The 21,082-nt window shown below is 41.7% G+C and overlaps 1 protein-coding gene across 1 annotated transcript in view; it reads right to left on the reverse strand.

Annotated features, from left to right (window-relative positions):
* iars2 (isoleucyl-tRNA synthetase 2, mitochondrial) overlaps window positions 1-21,082 on the reverse strand; it is a 64,655-nt gene that overhangs the window by 10,264 nt on the left and 33,309 nt on the right. The window contains 3 exon segments of the mRNA XM_055639721.1: window positions 1,309-1,417; window positions 14,169-14,262; window positions 20,979-21,081. Coding sequence (XP_055495696.1) covers window positions 1,309-1,417; window positions 14,169-14,262; window positions 20,979-21,081 — 306 coding nt within the window.

Raw genomic sequence — 21,082 nt, forward strand, 5'->3', positions numbered from 1 at the left:
TTAATGGAATAGGAGAACATTACTTTTCAAAACAAACACTTTAGTTTAGTTTAGAGATACAGCGCGGTAACTGATCCTTCGGCCCACCATATCCGCGCGATCCCTGCACACTTACACCACCCAACACACCACTAGGAACAATTTACAATTATATCAAGCCAATTAACCTATAAATCTGTACTCCTTTGGATAGCGAGAGGAAACCAGAGATCCCGAAGAAAACTCACGCAGGTCACGGGGAGAACATACAAAGTCCTTACAGAAAGCACCCGTGGTCAGGATCGAACCCGGATCTCTGGCGCTGTAAGGCAACAACTCTACTGCTGCGCCACTGTGTCACCTTTGCACTTGCCACTTGCATTTACTCTACTAAGACATCTTTAGGTAAACAACAGGAAGTAATAATTATCATCTGCCTTGGGTCTTTAGAATATTATCAAAGGAAATAGTCTTCTTTCAAAACAAAAACATAAGGTCAAGAAGCATCTGAGAAATAATCATCCGTTAGAGAGAATTAACCGTTAACTCCTCCAATAACGTAATCATCCTGGAACATTAACTGTTTCTCTCTCCAGAGATGCTCCCCGACCTACTGGGTATTGCTATTGCTATAGTAATATTCTTGCTATTGAGGGAGTGCAGCGTGGGTTCACCTGGTTAATTCCCGCGATGGTGACAATGATGAAAGAATGGATCAACTGGGCTTATATTCACTGGAATTTAGAAGGATGAGAGGATATCATAGAAATATATAAAATTCTTAAGGGATTGGACAAGCTAGATGCAGGAAAGATGTTCCCGATGTTGGGGGAGTCCAGAATCAGGGGTCACAGTTTAAGAAGTACGGGTAGGCCATTTAGGACTGAGATGAGGAAAAATGTTTTCACCCAGAGAGTTGTGAATCTGTGGAATTCTCTGCCACAGAAGGCAGTGGAGGCCTATTCACTGGATGTTTCCAAGAGAGAGTTACATTTAGGGCTAACTGGATATGGGGAGAAAGCTGGATTTTGGATGATCAGCCACGATCATATTGAATGACGGTGCTGGCTCGAAGGGCCGAATAGCCTACTCCTGCACCTATTGTCTATGTTCTATGTTTATATGTGGTTCAAATTCTCAGTATTTTTACCTCTTATTTCTAGAATTCATGGTGAGAGTTTATTTAGGTATGGCAAAATAGATAAAATTACCAAATTACAAGATCAAGACAACAGCATCGATGAACAAAAATAACATCAAAAACCATTTCAACTTAATTGGGAAAATAAATGTACATTTTCTGGCAATTGGCAGTTGTGCGATACTAACCTAAATGGAACCTGTTTTTTCACAGCCACGCTGGTGAGCAGAGAGGACTGAAACCATCCACCCAGCTGGTCCTTCCCCTCAAGGTAGACATCGGCAATATTGTCTACATCTAGAAAGAAAAGATGTTACAGTACACATGAACCTTTATTTACATTTATGTAAATGCATTCAAATTCAAGTTTAAATGACAAAGGTCTTTCTTCACAATTTTAACCCCATTGATCCTACTTTCAAAATTTTGTTCTCGTATTTTGCAGAGGGCTTGTATTTAATTGTTGTCGGAAATCATCTCCCCAAAAGAGTCAATGCTTATTTCTTATGTGCTCTGGATGTGAACCAGAACAATGAAATTCTAACGGTGTCTGGTGGAACTGTCAAAGAGGGCATAGCTTCAATGCGAGAGGATCTGGATTTAAAGGAGATGCGTGAGGCCAGTTTTGCTTTGCAAAGAGGGTGGTGGTGGGTGCTTGGAATGTACTGCTAGGGATGGTGATGGAGGCAGATACAATAGTAGCATGTAAGAGGTCTTTAGATAGACACATGGATAGAGGCGTGGTGAGTTTTCTGTATGATTGTATGAATGTGCTGACCCCAAGAATTAACAGATGCATAATCAGGTTAAAATCAACACTGAGCCAGAGGAGGTGATGTTAAGAGAAGTGCCCAGGATGCTCTGTCAAAAAATGTGTTAAATAGTAGAAAGGGAGTCTATGAGGCAGAGTTAGGAAGAGAATACAAGACTGCATCTCTGAGGGCGGTTCAATTGGAACGCTGCTGCGCCTGCCTCAGGCAACCAGGCTTCTGTTCTGCTCCAGCTGTCTTTGTGGAGTTTGCATATTTTCCCTGTGACAGTGTTGATTTACCCTGCATCAAAAGGCGTGCTGGTTGGTAGGTTGACTGACCCATGTAAATTACTGAGTATTAATGAGGTGTGTTCATGGGCCCGTGAAGGAGTAGGATATAAAGAAATAGGTGGGAAGTAGGAGGATTGGTCTGAAAGTCAGCAAAGACTTGATGCACCAAATTGCCTCCTCCCATATAGTGAGTCAATGTGAGATGGCTGAACACAAGACAACAGAGTTTGGCAAATTCTATTGAGAATACATAAGGAGCCAAAGATGGAGGAGTACAGATTTCTTGGAAGTTCTTTTTGTGCTGAAAAAGAAAATCACATTGATGGTGAAGGCCAAATCATCACAAAGCAGAGATCTGAAGCAGTGGGAGCCTGGGTTATAGCAAGGAACAGCTTATATAGAGGTCGAGGCTAATCTTTGCAACGGTCAAGTTAGCACATGATTAAGGAGTAACTTTAACTCGGATGGAAAATGAATTGAAGGTGAATTTGCTTACAGACTTTATGATGGAAAGGTTACAGTCACAACTAAATCAATAATAAATAAATCTGCGAGACACCATAAACCGCACAGCCTTGGCTAGCTTTGGGAAGAAGACCTTGAAGACGTACGACTGGTTTGAGGACAAGTCGACCGAGATGACTCCCGTCATTGAAGCCAAGCGCGTCGCGCTAGCCGAGTACAAGCGGTCAGCTAACGAGAAGAACCTGCAGATCCTCAGGGCTGCCAGGAGGAAGGTTCAGCAGACTGCCAGGCATTGCTCCAATGATTACTGGACACAGCTTCGTTAGGACATCCAGACGGCCGCCATAACTGGGAATATCAGGGGAATGTATGATGGCCTTAAGAAGGCATTGGGACCAGTCCAGAGCAAGACAGCCCTCCCCCTCAAATCCTCCACTGGGTAAGTAATCACAGACAAATGCCAGCAGATGGAGAGATGGGTGGAACACTACTCCGACCTCTACTGGACAGAGAACACTGTGCCCCCTCAGCCCTTGATGCCATCGGGTGCCTGGCGACCATGGATGTGCTAGACACAGAGCCGACGGTGGAAGAGCTCAGCAAGGCCATTGACAGACTGGCCTTAGGCAGGGCCCCAGGCAGCGATCGGATTCCCCTTGACCTGATCAAGCATTGCAAGATAACCTTACTGCTTCCTTTGTATGAAGTCCTCTGCCAGTGCTGGCAAGAAGGAGCTGTGCCACAGGACATGAGGGATGCCACCATCAATACCCTCTATAAGAACAAGAGCGAGAGAAGCAACTGCAACAACTACAGTGGCATCTCCCTCCTCAACATAGATGGCAAGTTCTTTGCTTGGGTCACCTTGATCCGCCTGCAGAAGCTGGCAGAAAGAGTCTACCCAAAGTCACAGTGCGGTTTCTGAGTTGGAAGGTCAACAGTAGAGATGGTCTTCTCCCTTTGCCAGCTCCAGGAGAAGTGCAGAGAACAGCTGATGCCCCTGTATGTTGCCTTCATTGACCTCACCAAGACGTTCAACCTCGTCAGCAGAGGTGGCCTATTTAAAGCTCTGCCAAAGATCGACTGCCCACCAAAACTGCAGAGCATGATAGAATCCTTCCACATCAACACGAAGGGGACAGTACAGTTCAATGGCAGCTTCTCTGATCCCTTTGACATCCACAGTGGTGTCAAACAAGGCTGCGTCCTCACTCCCACTCTTTGAGATTTTCTTCGCTCTGCTCCTGAAACCTGCCTTCGGCACTGCAACAGAGGGGATCTACCTGCGTATTAGATCAGATGGCAGGCTCTTCAACCTCACCCGCCTCAGAGCAAAGACAAAAGTACGTGAAGCTCTCATCACTCGGGCTGTGTTGTTTGCCAATGACACCGCAGTTGTGTCCCACACCCAGCAGGAACTACAGTCACTGATGGACCGCTTTTATCGGGCATACAAGGACTTCGGGCTGACCATCAGCCTGAAGAAGACGAACGTCTTGGCGCAGCCTGTCATCACCAATGACGACTACGAACTTGATGCCGTCCATCAGTTCACGTACCTCGGCTCCACCATCACCGACAACCTCTCCTTGGACACAGAGATTGATAAGAGGATCGGGAAGGCAGCAAAAGTGTGGACTCGAGTGTGGACCAACCCAAAGCTGACAGTGAAGACAAAGATAGCAGTCTACAATGCATGTGTCATCAGTACGCTGCTGTACGGCAGTGAGACATGGACTGCAGCCAGGCAGGAGAGAAGACACAACACCTTCCATCTGAGAAGCATCCGTCGTATCCTGGGCATATCCTGGCAAGACAGAGTGTCCAACGCCGAGATCCTGTCTCACGCTGGCCTTCCCAGTATGTACACTCTACTCAGGCAGCGCAGACTGCGGTGGCTGGGCCATGTCCACCGCATGGAGGATGGGGTATTCCAAAAGACATTCTCTATGGAAAGCTGACATCTGTGAGGAGAACCATCGGCCGCCCCCAGCTACGTTACAAGGATGTCTGCAAGAGAGATATGAAGGCGCTCGACATCGACGTGGAGTCCTGGGAGAGCCTTGCAGCTGACCGCACGAGGTGGAGAGATACCCTAAACCAACATCTCAAAACGGGGGAAGAGAAACTGTTGAACGCAGCGGCAGACAAGCGGGCGCGCAGAAAGGAGCGCAGCAACTTCAACAGACCAGAGACCACACACAAATGTGACCTTTGCCACAGAGGCTGTCACTCCCGCCCGCATTGGTCTCTTCAGCCACAAGCGACGCTGCTTCAGCCGAGGTTTGGAGCAAGCAGCCAACAACTAGGATGCATCACCCATGGTCAGTCATGACCGAGGGGGGCCTACTAATAAAACAGAAATCTGAATAATTATCAAAACAAAGCACTGCAGACTGAAAACTACCATAAAAGGAACAAATGTTTTCTGTAAAGTTCACACTACATAGATCATCACAATTTAGTGTGTTTTTCAGCATATCCTATCCTTTCAGGGGTACAGCACAGCCTTGTGGCAATATTGACCAAAATAAAGAGCCAGGCCTCAGTCAATGTGTACCAATTTGACAATGGCAAACACATGTCTGGGGTCAATTCCCTCTCGAGTTACTATTTTATTTAAGTAAACAAAAATGCTTTGCATCTTTTCATTTCCTATTTGTGAATTATTAATTAAAGTATGAACACCTTTGGAAACCTCAAAGACAACACAATAGTGACATAATTTCATACCAGCCAACAAGAAGGAATGAAAGGATGCAGCAAATTCACAGATGGTTTGGTGGTTGATGGAAATTAATCAGCAGATGGCAGTATAGACAGCATGCTTTTTGTATTACATTTTTGCAATGGGCACACCTGACATTATTTTATGGCAAGATTGTTAATTAGCTAAATGCCCAATGGCACTGTACAAGGGTAGAAGTTGAAAGGAGAAATACAGCAAGGAGAAAATGTAACGATTATTGATGGGGAACATGATATAATTAAACAGAGATATTGAGCTGCTTATGATCCACCACGAGGCCTGTGCAAGTTAAACAGCTATGAAATTGATCGTGAACTGCTCAAACTTAAATGTAAAATGTTAACCTATCCTTCAAAAAGGTGAATTACCACTGCACAAAATGTCTGAACTAGTGATTTATTTGGTACAAAACATGCACTGCCTTGAGATCCCTCAGTAAATATTGAATACTTGTGAATGTGCATTAATACAGAAGAAAATCAAATTTCTAATGAACAATTAGAAGCAATATGTGCAATGAGGATAAATATAAGAGGCAGCACTTTGAAATAAGTAGAAATATTGTGGGGAAAATAGCAATGAGAATAGCAGTGTATAGCATTCTGGTAAACCACATCTGCACCCTCTTCAAAGCACATATCCAGTGCCCCTACCCTCATCAATCATCTATGTCACCTCTAGAAACTCAATCAAGTTAGTAAGACATGACCTGCCACAGACAAAGCCACTCTAACTGTTCCAAATTAATCCGTTCCCCTCCCAATGGAAGTAAATCCTATCCGGAAGAATCCTCTCCAATAGCTTCCCTACCACTGAAATGATGCTCACTGGCTTATCATTTCAGGGATTATCTCTACTTCCCCTCTTACACAAAGGAACAACATCTTGGCTGATCGCTGATCCTCCGGGACCTGGCCTATAGCTGGTGAAGATACATAGATCTTCGACAAGGCCACTGCAACCTCCTCCCTTAATAATCTGGGGCTAATCCCACCAGGCTTTGGGGAGTTATCCACTTTAATACTCTTCAAGAGCCCCCAACACCACCTTCTTGATCTCAAACTGCCCTATTAATATTCCCCACATTGTCCTCTATGCCCTTCTCCTTGATTCATACAGAATTTGGTGAATTAGGTTTTTATCTAGAAAGATATAAGACATTGAGAAGTAGTGAATTATGAAGCTGTATGTTACCCAAATTCACTAGCATCTCCATGAATTTTACCAAGAAACTAATTCATTTTGATAAAAGGGATTCAACATCTCAAGAGCAAAGATTTCTACCCCAATCATTTGTGACCAAGATTAAGCAAATCAATCTAAACAACTAAGAAAAATGTCAAATTGAATATGTAAAAGGAAGAGTGAAGGAGAACAATGTAAAGGAATAGCGAGAACATGATGGGTGACACTGAGTTATTCCAACTTTTTGAGTCTATCTTCTGTAGTTCCTTCCTTCACATTGTGAAGATAGTTCCTTTGAAGCTTTTTGATACCAGAACCTTACAGGAGACGTGGTTCATTTTAACTGCCATGTATTTTTGGGTGTTTTACATTTCGAAATGTAAACTGAAGAGAGATTATACACATATTGACCTCACACAAATTGTTTGTGAATAAAATTATGCTTAGACAGGGCCTGGCAATTATTAGAGGGAGTTGCTGTTCTACGATGAGATAACAAGAATTACTTCCAAAGTCCTAAAAGTTTAGAGGGCCAGGTAATTAAGATATATGCCACCTTCCTGAAAATGCTAGTATGAAAGATTGTATGATAAGGATATATTGACTTTAATGAGTAAGCAAACTGTAAAACTGATAAAATATTATAGCCCTAACCTTTGGAATTATATCAGTGATTATCCCCCCCCCCCCCCCCAACAGCCAAAGTCTTTGTTAAGTTTAAAAAAAATAATCATAAATGGCTAGAAAACAATATCTTGAAGTTCCAAAACTTCACTTTCAAAAATTCTAAACACTGCATAGATTCGGGTCTATAAATTTGTGATTTACTAAAAGCTTTGGTCAAATCTCATAGAGTTTGGATGCCACACCTTGGAAGGATAAATGAAGTTTAAGAGTATGCTTATCAAAATGATACCTGGACTGCATGGTCTACATTACAAGGAGAGATTACGATAATTATAGTTGTATTTCCTGGAAATTGGCAGCTTAACAATTTTATATGTAAAGGTTGACAAGTTTAGAATTCTCTTCCACAGACAGTTGACGGCCGTCAATTATTAATTTAAAATCTTGGCATGATAGAAATTGATCCAAGACCTATGTACTTGGGTCACAGATCAATCTCTACACTGCTGGATCATAGCTTTGGTTTGAAGCGCTAAACGCCAAAACAATATAAAGAATGGGTAAACAGAGTGAAATGAGAATTAAAAACAAATGGAAATGTTAATTTGATTCTACATTCAGCCTGTTAACCATTTTTTCAAAATGTTGTACATTTAATTGAAATCTTGTCAGAGTTTTTTTTAATGTTGGTGAATGCGGGTCATATCAGCCCATTCTCTTCTCACGTGACAGTCCCACCATCCCAAAAATCACTTTGGTAAGCTTTATTGCATTAGCTCTATGTACAAATATTTCCTTTCTTAAATAAGATCAAACATGCACGCTATACTTCAGGAGTGGTCTGACCAATGCCCTGTTCAAGGATAGTTAGACATCAGTGCCCCTGCATTCAAAATCTCCTGCAACATACCATTTGCCTTCTTATCTGCTTGCTTCACATACAAGTTGGCAATACATCAATATTTCCTAATCTCCTAGCAATTAAATAATCACCTTATTTTCTGTTTTACCTGCTTAATTTCTGTTTTACCTGCCATGTTACCAAGAGAAAACCCCATTTATCCTTCTGTTTCTTCGTAACATCTTATATGACACTTTTGAGAATCCAAACATGTTGATTCTCCCTTTTCTATTCTACTATTTACATCATCAAAAATCTCTAGTTGGTTTGTTAAAAATAATTTCTCATTTGTAAATCCATGCTAACTTTTGTCTAATCCCCTCAATATTTTTGAAATACCTTATTATGCCATCGCTTAAAATAATCTATCATATTCCCTAATACTGGTCTGGCTAACTGGTTCATATTTCTCCATTTATTTTTTCTTTTCTAAAAAGTGGGGATATTAATTGCCATCCTCCAATCTGCAGGAGCAGTCCCCTAAACTACAGAATATTGGACGATGACAACCAAGGTATCCACCATGTTCATATCTATCTTTTCAGTATTCCGAGATGCAGGATACATTCACCTTTAATCCATTAATTTCTCCAGCTCCTTCTATTTACTTATTTGTTTTAATTTCTCCTTTGCATTGGATTCTTGCTTCCATACAGTTGCAGATAAAGGACATACATTTATCCTTCCTAATCTAATTCCAAATTGCTCTTCATGATTCATTATATGTTTCTACTTTTGATCAAGTACTATCCTTTGTCCGCCATGTTGGAATTATTTGTACCAGAAACGGAAACTAAATGCTCGCAATTTTTTGTGTTTGATCCTTACATGTTAGCTATTGCTTATCAGCATCATACATTTCAGTGAATCTCTCCAATCCAACTGCAATTCTATAAGAACAGATAATTTACTGCAAGATGTAAAGTAATAAAATCAACCTTCGCCTTATGGTTGCACTTTGACTGGCAAACACAATTCTAAAGATATGCTCATTTAAGAAATAAGCTAACAATCTGTTAAACATTATCAAATATGGTGGTGTTGAAAGAGGTTATTATGTTTTAAAGCTATACAGGGTCACTTGCTACTAACATGCATTGCTCTGTTTAGAATGAAGTTCATACAAAATAATTCTGATAAAATAAAGCTCAACTTGCTTTTGAAACAAATTTTGCAGTACAGGGTATTGCTGATATACTTCAGCACTTAAATTGTGCAACAAGCTATTTACTAACAATTGGAACCTTCTTTCAATGATTTTGCCGTGAGTGGTGCTTATTTTAGCAGTCTTTCCATTTAACAATTGAAATTTATTTGCAGTAAAAACAGTAATCAATGGCTTCCGAGGAATGATTCCAGATCAGAAATGAACAATTATAAATACCATTGTTGGCACACCAAATGGATAGTTTAAAGGAGTTTGAATTGTGCTGTTTCATGTATGCCAGGTGAGCATGTGCTAAATCAAGATACCACTTAAAAAAAAATATGAACCTTTAGTTATAAAACATCTCCTAAAACTGGAGCACGATTGGGCCATTCAGCCTGTTGAGCATGCTCCACATCATTCAACGTGATCACGGCTGTTCATGTTGATGTTTTTGTGTCTACTTCTTAATATGTTCTTGATCTACTTCCAAATATATTCAGCAACTTGCCCTCTGTGGTAGAGAATTATATAGGCTGACCACACCAACCTTTGAGTCATGAAATGTCTCCTAATCTCAGTGGTACATGACTTTATACAGTATCCTGGGTTTGAGAACCCCTCATTCTAGACCCACGAAGAAAACCTACTGCATGGATTAGGTCAATGTTAATGATTTTCTTCTATTCCTGAAAAGTAAGCAGGTCTCCAGAAGCATTGGCAAATATTCTTTCCTCAATGACAAGCCTAAAAATAGGTGATCTGGACTTGCATCTTGCAAACTAAAGTACGACTTTTGCTATGTACAAAAATGCTGTTACTGATCCGATTGTTATGCAAAGCTATTTGGCAGTTTCTACGTCGTTATAGAAATAAAATAAATAAAAGATGGTGCTTCCTTGCTGCACACCTATAAATCATATAATAATCCCCCCATACTATAAAGTTTCCCTTTGGACCATTTTAAGAGACTTTCTAATATTACTTTTTAAAAATTCATTCAATATTGGTTTATTCTCGTCCCCCAGGTCACATTGCCACTGAGCTGGTCAAATTATCATTGGCAATTTAAATCCAAGCAATCATGTGCAAAACAATATTTGTGCTATTAAATGTGTTATATTATTAAAGACTGGCAAAGTAAGATCAAGAAAATTGTAATGTATTATAACTCATAGATAATATTTATTGCTAAATAAATTAACAATAAATGATTTATGCAGTTTTGATAGATTTATATTATACTTTGGGATTAAAGTTCACATTTTTTAAACATATTTAATTTTACGTGGAGGATGAAATGTCTACCTTAAAGGATCAAACTCCAACATATTCTGGAAAAGGTGATAACCATTTTGCAGAGTAATCAGTTTTATCTATCACTACACCACTTTCATGTAGTATGGTAGAGATACCAAACCTCTAGAAGGATACTAGAGGAAGAGAACTCGTTACCGTTTTATTTTAACCTTCGTACAGGTAGTTTAATTTCCTTACAGAGAACAAAGTTTAACTGATTACGAATGCACGCAGCACCAACAAATTCAAAGTGACTGCAGACTTAAGAGTGAGCATGCAGAATATCTAAGTCACTCAAGTTTAACAGCAGTTGTACATCCACTGGCTTCCCTTTCTTCACAGAACTTGCTACCTCTTCATAGTCATCACAGAAGACACATTACTGAGTATGTTTTCTTGAAAATTTACATTTCAATTGTGCATTCTGTGCTCACATGGCTCAGTTACAAACATGTTGAAATCGCTTTGTTAGCACTGCCATTAGTAGACAATTTGCTATTCACAAAAATGGGAAATGCTTGCGATGAGCCAGCAGCTGCAGGGAGAATGGGAAGGGTTAACATTTCAGATCATCGATTCTAATTAGTGCAGCAACGTAAAACATGTTTCGCTGTCACAGATGCCACCTGACCTCTGATATTTCCACAATATTGGCACTATTTTAGAACTCCAGCATCTTAAATTTATTCTTCCATAGTTTTTGGCACTAATTGCTAGTAAAAATAAATCAGTTAGTCAAAACCATAAAATTTCCAGTCTGAAGGGACTCGATCTGAAACGTCACATATTCCTTCTCTCCAGAGATGCTGCCTGTCCCACTGAGTTACTCCAGCATTTTGTGTCTATCTTCAGTGTAAACCAGCATCTGCTGTTCCTTCTGACAAAATTCCCATCGTTGATCAATTCAGTTGATAGAGCTAGACATACCTTTAAGCTCCATTAACAGTCAAGTCAAGTCGAGTGTTTATTGTCATGTGTCCCAGATAGGACAATGAAATTCTTGCCTGCTGCAGCACAACAGAGTATTGTAAGCAAAAATACAGAACTGTTCTGTTCAATATACACATAAATAAGCAGATAAAGTCTGTTTGTTGGCGAGTTTAATAGCCTGATGGCTGTGGGGAAGAAGCTGCTCCTGAACCTGGATGTAACAGATTTCAGGCTCCTGTACCTTCTGCCCAATGGTAGTGGAGAGATGAGTGTGTGGCCAGGATGGTGTGGGTCCTTGATGATGTTGGCTGCCTTTTTGAGTCAGCGACTGCGATAGATCCCTTCGATGGTGGGGAGGTCAGAGCCGATGATGGACTGGGCAGTGGTCACAACTTTCTGCATCCTTTTCCGCTCCTGGACCCTCAGGTTGCCGAACCAAGCCACGATGCAACCAGTCAGCATGCTCTCTACTGTGCACCTGTAGAAGTTCGAGAGTCCTCTTTGACATGCCGACTATCCGTAGTCTTCTCAGGAAGTAGTGGCGCTGATGTGCTTTCTTTGATGTGCTTTCTTTATGATTGCATCAGTGTGCTGGGACCAAGAAAGATCTTCGGAAATGTGCACGCCCAGGAATTTGAAGTTCTTGACCCTTTCCACCATTGTCCCGTTGATGTAAACGGGATTGTGGGTCCCTATCCTACCCCTTCCACAGTCCACAATCAGTTCCTTGGTTTTGCTGGTGTTGAGTGCCAGGTTATTGTGTTGGCACCATTTGGTCAATCGGTCGATCTCACTTCTATACTCTGACTTGGCCCCATCAGTGATTCGTCCCACAAGTTGTGTCGTCGGTGAACTTGATGATGGAGTTTGCACTATGTCCGACTACGCAGTCATGAGTATAGAGTGAGTAAAGCAGAGGGCTGAGCACGCAGCCTTGAGGTGCTCCCGTGCTGATTGTTATCGAGGATGACACATTTCCACCAATACGGACAGACTGTGGTCTGTGGATGAGGAAGTCAAGGATCCAATTGCAGAGGGATACGCAGAGACCCAGATCTGAGAGCTTGGTAACCAGCTTGGAGGGGATGATGGTATTAAATGCCGAGCTGTAGTCAATGAATAACAGCCTGACATATGAGTTTTTGTTGTCCAAGTGGTCCAGAGCGGAGTGGAGAGCCAGTGAGATCGCATCCACCATTGATTTGTTACGGCGGAAAGCAAACTGCAGTGGGTCGAGGTTCTTGTTGAGGTAGGAGTTGATATGCGCGATAATCAACCTCTCAAAGCACTTCATCACCACAGACGTTAGTGCCACTGGTCGATAGTCATTGAGGCACATCATCTTGCTCTTCTTGAGCACTGGGATAATTGATGCCCTTTTAAAGCAGATGGGGACCTCAGACGTCAGAAGTGAGAGGTTGAAAATGTCAGTAAAAACTCCAGCCAGTTGGTCTGCACAGGTTTTTAGAACACTACTGGGTATATCATCAGGTCCAGGTGCTTTTCGAGGGTTCACTGCAGTATGGTCGGATTTACCAAAGTGAGGGCGAGGGATAGAGCGATAGGCGTCTTTGATGGTCGTGTAGCAGTGGTTGAGGGTGTTTGATCCTCTGGTGCTGCAGGAGATGTGTTGGTAGAAGTTAGGGAGCGATTTCTTAAGGTTAGCTTTATTGAAGTCCCCGGCTACGGTGGTAAATGCCTCCGGGTAAGCCGTCTGTTGCTTGTTGACCAAGGCGTGCAGCTCCCCCAGTGCCAGATGGCCATCAGCCTGGGGAGGGATGTAGACCGTCGTCAGGATGATGGAAGTGAATTCCGTTGGTAGGTAGAAGGGATGGCACTTCACCGCCAGGTGTTCCAGGGTGCGGGTGGCAGGAGTTGGATAGGACCGCCACGTCTGAGCACCACGCAGATGCCAGTGTACGGTCCATGCGATGGATGGAGAAAGCTTCAGGCTGGACTGCTGAGTCTGGGGAGCTGGGGTAAGCCATGTCTCTGTGAAACAGAACAGAGCATTCCCTCAGCTCCCTTTGGTAAAGCAGCCTTGCCTTTAAGTCCTCCATTTTATTTTCAAGGGACCGTACATTAGCCAGTAGGATGGTAGGGAGAGGGTGTCGAAGTCCCCTGCACTTCAGTCTGACCTGAAGTCCTGCCCGTCAGCCACGTTTCCGGACACAATGGAGGCCTCGCCGTTGTTTCCAGGTACTGTACCTGCTGTTTCTGCGAGCCTGCGCTGGAAGGGGGATTCCCTCACAGTCGGCAGCTCCCACTCCGTTACGATTGGGGATTCCCTCACAGATGGCAGCTTGAGCTCCGTTGCTCCTGGGAAATCCGGCTCGTCGGAGGGATTCCCGGTGTTTCCAGGTACAGTATGGTGTTTCCCGGTCGGGTGGGATTCTCTCCAGCAATCCAGGGAACACTTGCAGTCAGAGGCTCCCGTAGCTGCGGGAGATCGCGAAATCGCTAGTGCCTTCAGATGCACCAGCAGCTTGTCCGTTGCGGACGTTTTTCTGATCCAGGTAAGTTGATCGTAGCTGTAAATTATCCTCTTCTGTTGGGCTGCTGGCAAAATGTCGCCGCAGGTAGGCGCCATATTTGGTGCCTGGCATTATCAGACCATTTCTTTAGCTTAGAACCCATAAAACTAAACATGGAAATAAATGTTTTTTTTGAATAAATAACGTCTATGAATGCTTAACTTCTCACCTGACAACACATTTGCCCATGAGATGCCACTGTCAAACCAAATATCCAAGATATCCTCTCCCTTGACATAATTTGACACATCAGAGCCTCCACTCTGCAGAAACAAAAACATGACATAATTTAGTCAATGAAAAAACATTTATATACCAAATGACAATGAATTCCTGTACAATTAATTAGCTGTCAGGTTGTTTATTTATTTATTATGACGTAGGATATTAATTCCCTCAGGTCAATGTGGCTCATCAGTCACATTACCCGTCTCCTCGTTTCCTTACATCCTGCAACTTATTTCATTGCACATCTGTAAACTCTCTTTTGATTACAAAAATAAAGTAATTAACAATAGCTGATTAATCTATCGTCGGATGGTTGTGGAAACTGACGAATCTGGCCCAAATAGGCAAAGGGGGAATGTGCAAACTCCAAGCAGACCCAACCACAACCAAAAATTGCAGCAAGATCTTGATCAGTTGGCCAGGTGAGTTGCGGATTGGATAATTAATACAGATAGGTGCAAGGTGTTGCATTTTGGAAAGTCACCCCAGCATCGGACCTACATAGTAGTCACGGCCCTATACAGCAGGGCTCTCTGGATTGTTGTAGAGCAGAGGGATCTAGGAGTGCAGGCACAGTTTCTTGGAAGTGGCGTCACAGATTTGAAGTGCTGTGTTCAATTTTGGTCACCCTGTTATAAGAAAGATGTGGTTATTCAATTTACTGAAATGTTGCCAGTACTCGTGGGCGTGAGCTATAGGGAGTTAGAGCAGGCTGGGACTTTATTCCTTTGAGCGCAGGAGGATGAGGAGTGATCTTATAGAGGTGTACAAGATCATAAGGGAAATAAATATGGTAGAAGTACAGTCTTTTAACAAGAGTTTTACCCCATGTTTTTCAATCTACTTGGACCTTCCCAGAAGATTTCACAATCACAAATAAATGCATCCACCATCTCACCTACCACCATTTAAAAAAAAAAACTTCTGCTAGTTTTCAGCCTTTTCTTTGGTGACATTGATTGTTAAATTCCTCCCCTTTTACCCTACCACCTGAATATTTGTCTAATTGGGACGCATTTGGTATCATCTACCATGAAGACAGAAACAAAACATTTGTTCAAAGTTTTTGCCATTTTCCTGTTTTCCATAAATCTTAGACTCACCTTCCAAGGAATCAATATTAACCATACTTGTGTATAAACCATCTGATTCTACCCGAGATAAAAACCATGTCATAGGAGCAGAATTAGGCTATTCGGCCCATTGAGTTTACGCCGCCATTCAATGATAGTTGATATTTTCCCCCCTTAGTTCCATTCTCCTACCTTCTCTCAGTATCATTTGACACCCTATACAAGTCAAGAACCTATCAATCTCCGCTTTAAAAATAACCAATGTCTTGGCCTCCACAGCTATCTGTGGCAATGAATTCCACAGATTCACCATCCTCTAGCTAAAGAAATTCCTCATCTACATTCTAAAAGTACATCCTTTCATTCTGAGGCTCTGCCCTCTGGTCGTAGACTCTCCTGTTACCGGAAGCATCCTTTCTATGTTCACTGTATCTAAGCCTTTCATTATCCAATAGATTTCAAGAGCTCCCCCTCATCCTTCTCAACTCCAGCAAGTACGGGCCTCAGAGCCATCAAACGCTCCTCATATGTTAACTTAATCAGTGGGCCAGGACGCTCCCGACATGCAGGCCCGTCTCGCGCGCCGCGGCCAGATGTCAGAGGAACACTCGTCCACCGTAGACCAATGATGGAAGTTGCACTCGATAGGCCCGGTTCACCCGTTGTGATCTCCCAGTAGGCCCCGAGCCACCAGCATCTCCGGAAACCATACTGCCGAGAGCAAGGATGTAGAGAGAGGAAGACTGGTAGAGAGCAATGGGGAAGATCCTTCCTCAGATATGAGGCCCAAAACAGCTCACAATATTCTAAATATGGCCTCACCCGCACCTTATGAAGCCTCAGCTTTACATCCTTGCTTTTATATTCTACAGTGCCCTCCATAATATTTCGGACAAAGACCCATCATTTATTTATTTGCCTCTGTACTCCACAATTTGAATTGTAATAGAAAAAAAAACCACATGTGAATAAAGTGCACATTGTCAGATTTTATTATAGACCATTTTTATACATTTTGGTTTCATCATGTAGAAATTACAGCTGTGTTTATACATAGTCGCCCCCATTTCAGGGCACCATAATGTTTGGGAAACATGGCTTCACAGGCGTTTGTTGCTCAGGTGTGTTTAACTGCCTCCTTAATGCAGGTATAAGAGAGCTCTCAGCACCTAGTCTTTCCTCCAATCTTTCCATCACCTTTGGAAACTTGTATTGCTGTTTATCAACATGAGGACCAAAGTTGTGCCAATGAAAGTCAAATAAGCCATTATGAGACTGAGAAACAAGAATAAAACTGTTGAGACACAAGCCAAACCTTAAGCTTACCAAAATCAACTGTTTGGAATATCATTAAAAAGAAAGAGCTTACTAGTCACAAGACCTCCACAGCTGATGACAGCAGAATTCTCTCTATAACAAAGAAAAATCCCCAAACACCTGTGCGACAGATCAGAAACACTCTTCAGGTGTGGATTTGTCAATGACCACTGTCCGCAGAAGACTTCATGAACAGAAATAGAGGCTACACTGCAAGATGCAAACCACTGGTTAGCCACAAAAATAGGATGGCCGGGTTACATTTTGCCAAGAAGTACTTAAAAGAGCAACCACAGTTCTGGAAAAAGGTCTTGTGGACAGATGAGATGAAGATTAACTTATATCATAGTGATGGCAAGAGCAAAGTATAGAGGAGAGAAGGAACTGCCCCAAATCCAAAGCATACCACCTTATCTGTGAAGCACGGTGGTAGGTGTGTTATGGCCTGGACATGTATGGCTGCTGAAGGTACAGGCTCACTTATTTTTATTGATGATCCAACTGCTGATGGTAGTAGCATAATGAATTCTGAAGTGTATAGACACATCCTATCTGCTCGAGTTCAAACAAATGCCTCAAAACACATTGGCCGGTGGTTCATTCTACAGCAAGACAATGATCCCAAACATACTGCTAAAGCAATAAAGGAGTTTTTTAAAGCTAAAATATGGTTAATTCTTGAGTGGCCAAGTCAATCACCCAATCTGAACTCAATTGAGCATGCCTTTTATATGCTGAAGAGAAAACTGAAGGGTACTAGCCCCCAAAACAAGCAATAGCTAAATTCAGGCCTGGCAGAGCTTCACCGGTTAAGACACCCAGCAACTGGTGATGTCCATGAATCACAGACTTCAAGCAGTCATTGCATGCAAAGGATATACAACAAAATACTAAACATGACTACTTTAACATACATGACATTGTCATCGCAAACATTATGGTGCCCTGAAATGGGGGGGGGGGGGGGGGGGGGAAACTATGTATAAACACTGCTGTCATTTCTACATGGTGAAACCAAAATGTATAAAAAATGGCCTTTATTAAAATCTGACAATGTGCACAATAACCACGTGTGATTTTTTCTATTACAAATCTCAAATTGTGGAGTACAGAGGCAAATAAATAAATGATGGGTCTTTATCCAAAACATTATGGAGGGCACTGTTGTCCTCTCGAAATGAATGCTGGCCTTACATTGCATTTGCCTTCCTCAACCTGCAAATTAAAACCTGAAGAAGGGTCTTGACCCGACACATCACCTATTCCTTTTCTCCAGAGATGCAGCCTGACCCGCCGAGTTACTCCAGCTTTTGTGTCTATCTTCAACCTGCAAATTAGCCTTTTGGGAATCCTGTATCAGCATTCCCAAATCCCTTTGCACTTCTATGTCTTTACTTTTCCTACCAAAGTGCCTGACTGTACACTCTGCTATGCTGTATTCCATTTGCTACTGTGTGCACTCTCCCAACCTGTCCAAGTCCTTCTGCAGACTCCCATTTTCAACACTACCTGCGCCTCCACCTATCTTTATATCATCTACAAACATGGTTGCAAACATAGTCATCAAGTAGTTTGATGAAGTCAGCAGTCAATGTGCGATGTAGAAATTGCAGATGCTCATTTACCAAGGAAAGTTAAAAAATTGAGTATCTCAGCAGGTCAAGCAATATTTCCGGAGAAAATGGATAGATGACATTTCGGATCAGGACCCTTCAATTGCAATGTTGTACAGGGAACTATAATTCGGATAAATTACCTGCTTTCACTAAAAGTTGTTGCAGTTTCTGTCATCATTTCTGGTTACTCTGCTCTTTAAACTTACCAGAATAAATTGACTTGCTCTACAATCAACTGTTTGCCATGAGCTTAATCAGATGCCCCACCCTGTTCGGTCTCCAACTTGCTTGTTGACATTGTGTTATCAGTGAACATGTTTTGTCATAAGGAAAAAACTGAGTTAGGAAAATATCTAGTAAAAGAAGCAGGCATTAAATACTCAGAGCAAACGAAGAGACAGAGTTTACAGACTAGGTTCTAGAGCGGTATTGAACTTTAATATTAAAACAAAATTGTCTTGGATAAACACTACTTTCAGTATCTTGCTAGCAGGAAGAGGTAAGCTAACAGTGGGAACATGTTTGAAGAAAATGTTAGAAAGCAATAATAGATGGAATATGGAAAACAAAGCCAACCTAAAGTCAGCAGACAGCCTGAGGAAATGAACAAAAGGACACCATGCAGTCAATCTTGCCTGGGGCAGTCAAAAAGAGAAAACTAATCAGCATAGTTCTGGCCGTCCAACTCCAGGGCTGTAGTCTTGCAGGTCCTGTCTCGCTGAACGTGGTGGGTGGTTTCTGCTTTATCTACTGTATCAGGCAGCAGGTTCCAAACAGAAACCTATCCTTGATTGAAAACTGTTTCATAATTCTACCAGTTTCTTTAAATCTTTACCACTGACTTTTAACCTCTCTGAGGGAAATGGCTTCTACCTGTTTACTTAATCCAGTCATTTCATTTTGAAGAATGGTACCAACCCGAAACGTCACACATCCATTCTTTCATTAGATGCTACCTAACCTGCTGAATTATTCCGGTATTTTGTGTTTTACTTAAGATTCTTGAGCCTCTCCTCATAAATGAATACATTTCAGTTAAGACTCACCTCAACTGTCGCTACTCAAATATAACAATTCTAGCATATCAAATTCCTCATAGCTTTCATGTTCTAGTTTTGGCAATGTCCTTATCAATTTTCTCTGCTCCCCATTTATGGCCTAAATAGTACTATTTTGAGTTCAACATAACCGCCCTGCTTTTATATTCTACGTCTCAGCTAATAATAAAAATATTCTGTGTGTATCATAACTACTTTTAATAAGTTACAAACCTTTACCCCAAGATTCTTTAATTTCTCCAAATCATACTATATCCTTCTATTAACTGTATACTCCCTTATTATGTTGCACCTTCCCAATGTATCAGTCAGACTTCTCTGCAATAAATTCTATTTGCCACTTCTCTGCCTGATATACTACATCATCCTGCACTCTAAACCTTTCTTCGTCATCAATATGCAACCAATTTTGTGTCACCTATAAACTTCTTTATCATTTTCCTTACATTTAAGTCTAGGCCATCAACATATACAGGTCCACCACCGATTTCTGGCAACTGGTGGTCTGGCACCTTCTTTAATCTGGACAAAATGACAAGAGCGCACTTGAAATCCCCCCCAAATGTCCCCCAGAAAATGTGGCACCTGGACCGCATGATGCGACCGATCCGACCCTCATTGGGACTTGAGGGATACTCGTTAATTGGCGCCCATGCAAGAAATGCAGATTTTGATGCAAAATTATTTTTTAATTTAATATTTGTTTTATCTATGTTTCTAGCATTGCTTTAGAGACAGAGAGTTGTGAATCTGTGGAATTCACAGAAGGCAGTGGAGGCCAATTCACTGGATGTTTTCAAGAGAGAGTTAGATTTAGCTCTTGGGGCTAAAGGAATCAAGGGATATGGGGAAAAAGCAGGAATGGGGTACTGATTTTAGATGATCAGCCATGACCATATTGAATGGCGGTGCTGGCTCGAATGGCCGAATGGACAAGAGATTAAAAATGATGGAAATTACAGAATATTGGGGTCATGTGAGAATGTGAGTTTGTGAATAAGCTATCAGCTCAGAGATTGGCATGGCAGACTCAAGCATTACATGGCAGCACAGTGGTAGAGATGCTGCCTTACAATGCCAGAGACCAGGGTTCAATCCTGACTGGGTGCTGTCTGTATGGAGTGTGTACGTTCTCCTCGTGAACCCTTACGGGTTTTCTCCGAGAGCTCCGTTTCCTGCCACATTTCAAGTACATGCAGGTTTTGTACATAAATTGTCCCTTGTGTGTATAAAACTGGTGTATGGGTGATCGTTGGTCGGCGTGGATCGTTGGTGGGCCAAAGAGCCTATCTTCTCGCTGTATCTCTAAACTATACTACATACCCTCTCCTGCTTCCATGGTTCTGCAAGCATGTTTTGTCAGTAAGATGCAGTATTTTCAGTGGGTTTTCCCTCAAATTATTATTTTTCGTGGAAATAATCTACTACTAAAAAACCACCTACATTTTTTTTTAATACTTTGAACAATTTATTTGCCAATGTTAGGTGACTATAAACCAAGCAAAGTAAGTGTAACATGTCTAATACTAATTTCATTTTAAATTCTCAGGAGTTTCTTACTAAATAACATTTCAATAATTTACAAATATAATTTAAGACATTTCCATTCAAGACACTGCATAGTCACTGCGACTTTTATATATTTTGTTGCAATGTGAGTGAGATTATGACCTCTAAACAGTACTACCTTTATTAAAATTTCCTTTGTCAAGAGTTGGTCCAAAGGTAGAGTCCACCAACAGTCCGTACCATGTTCTTTCATCAGATTGATGAGGTGATCCCTTGTGTATC

This window comes from Leucoraja erinacea, chromosome 8 (assembly GCF_028641065.1).
Source record: "Leucoraja erinacea ecotype New England chromosome 8, Leri_hhj_1, whole genome shotgun sequence".
NCBI classification, from domain to species: domain Eukaryota; kingdom Metazoa; phylum Chordata; class Chondrichthyes; order Rajiformes; family Rajidae; genus Leucoraja; species Leucoraja erinaceus.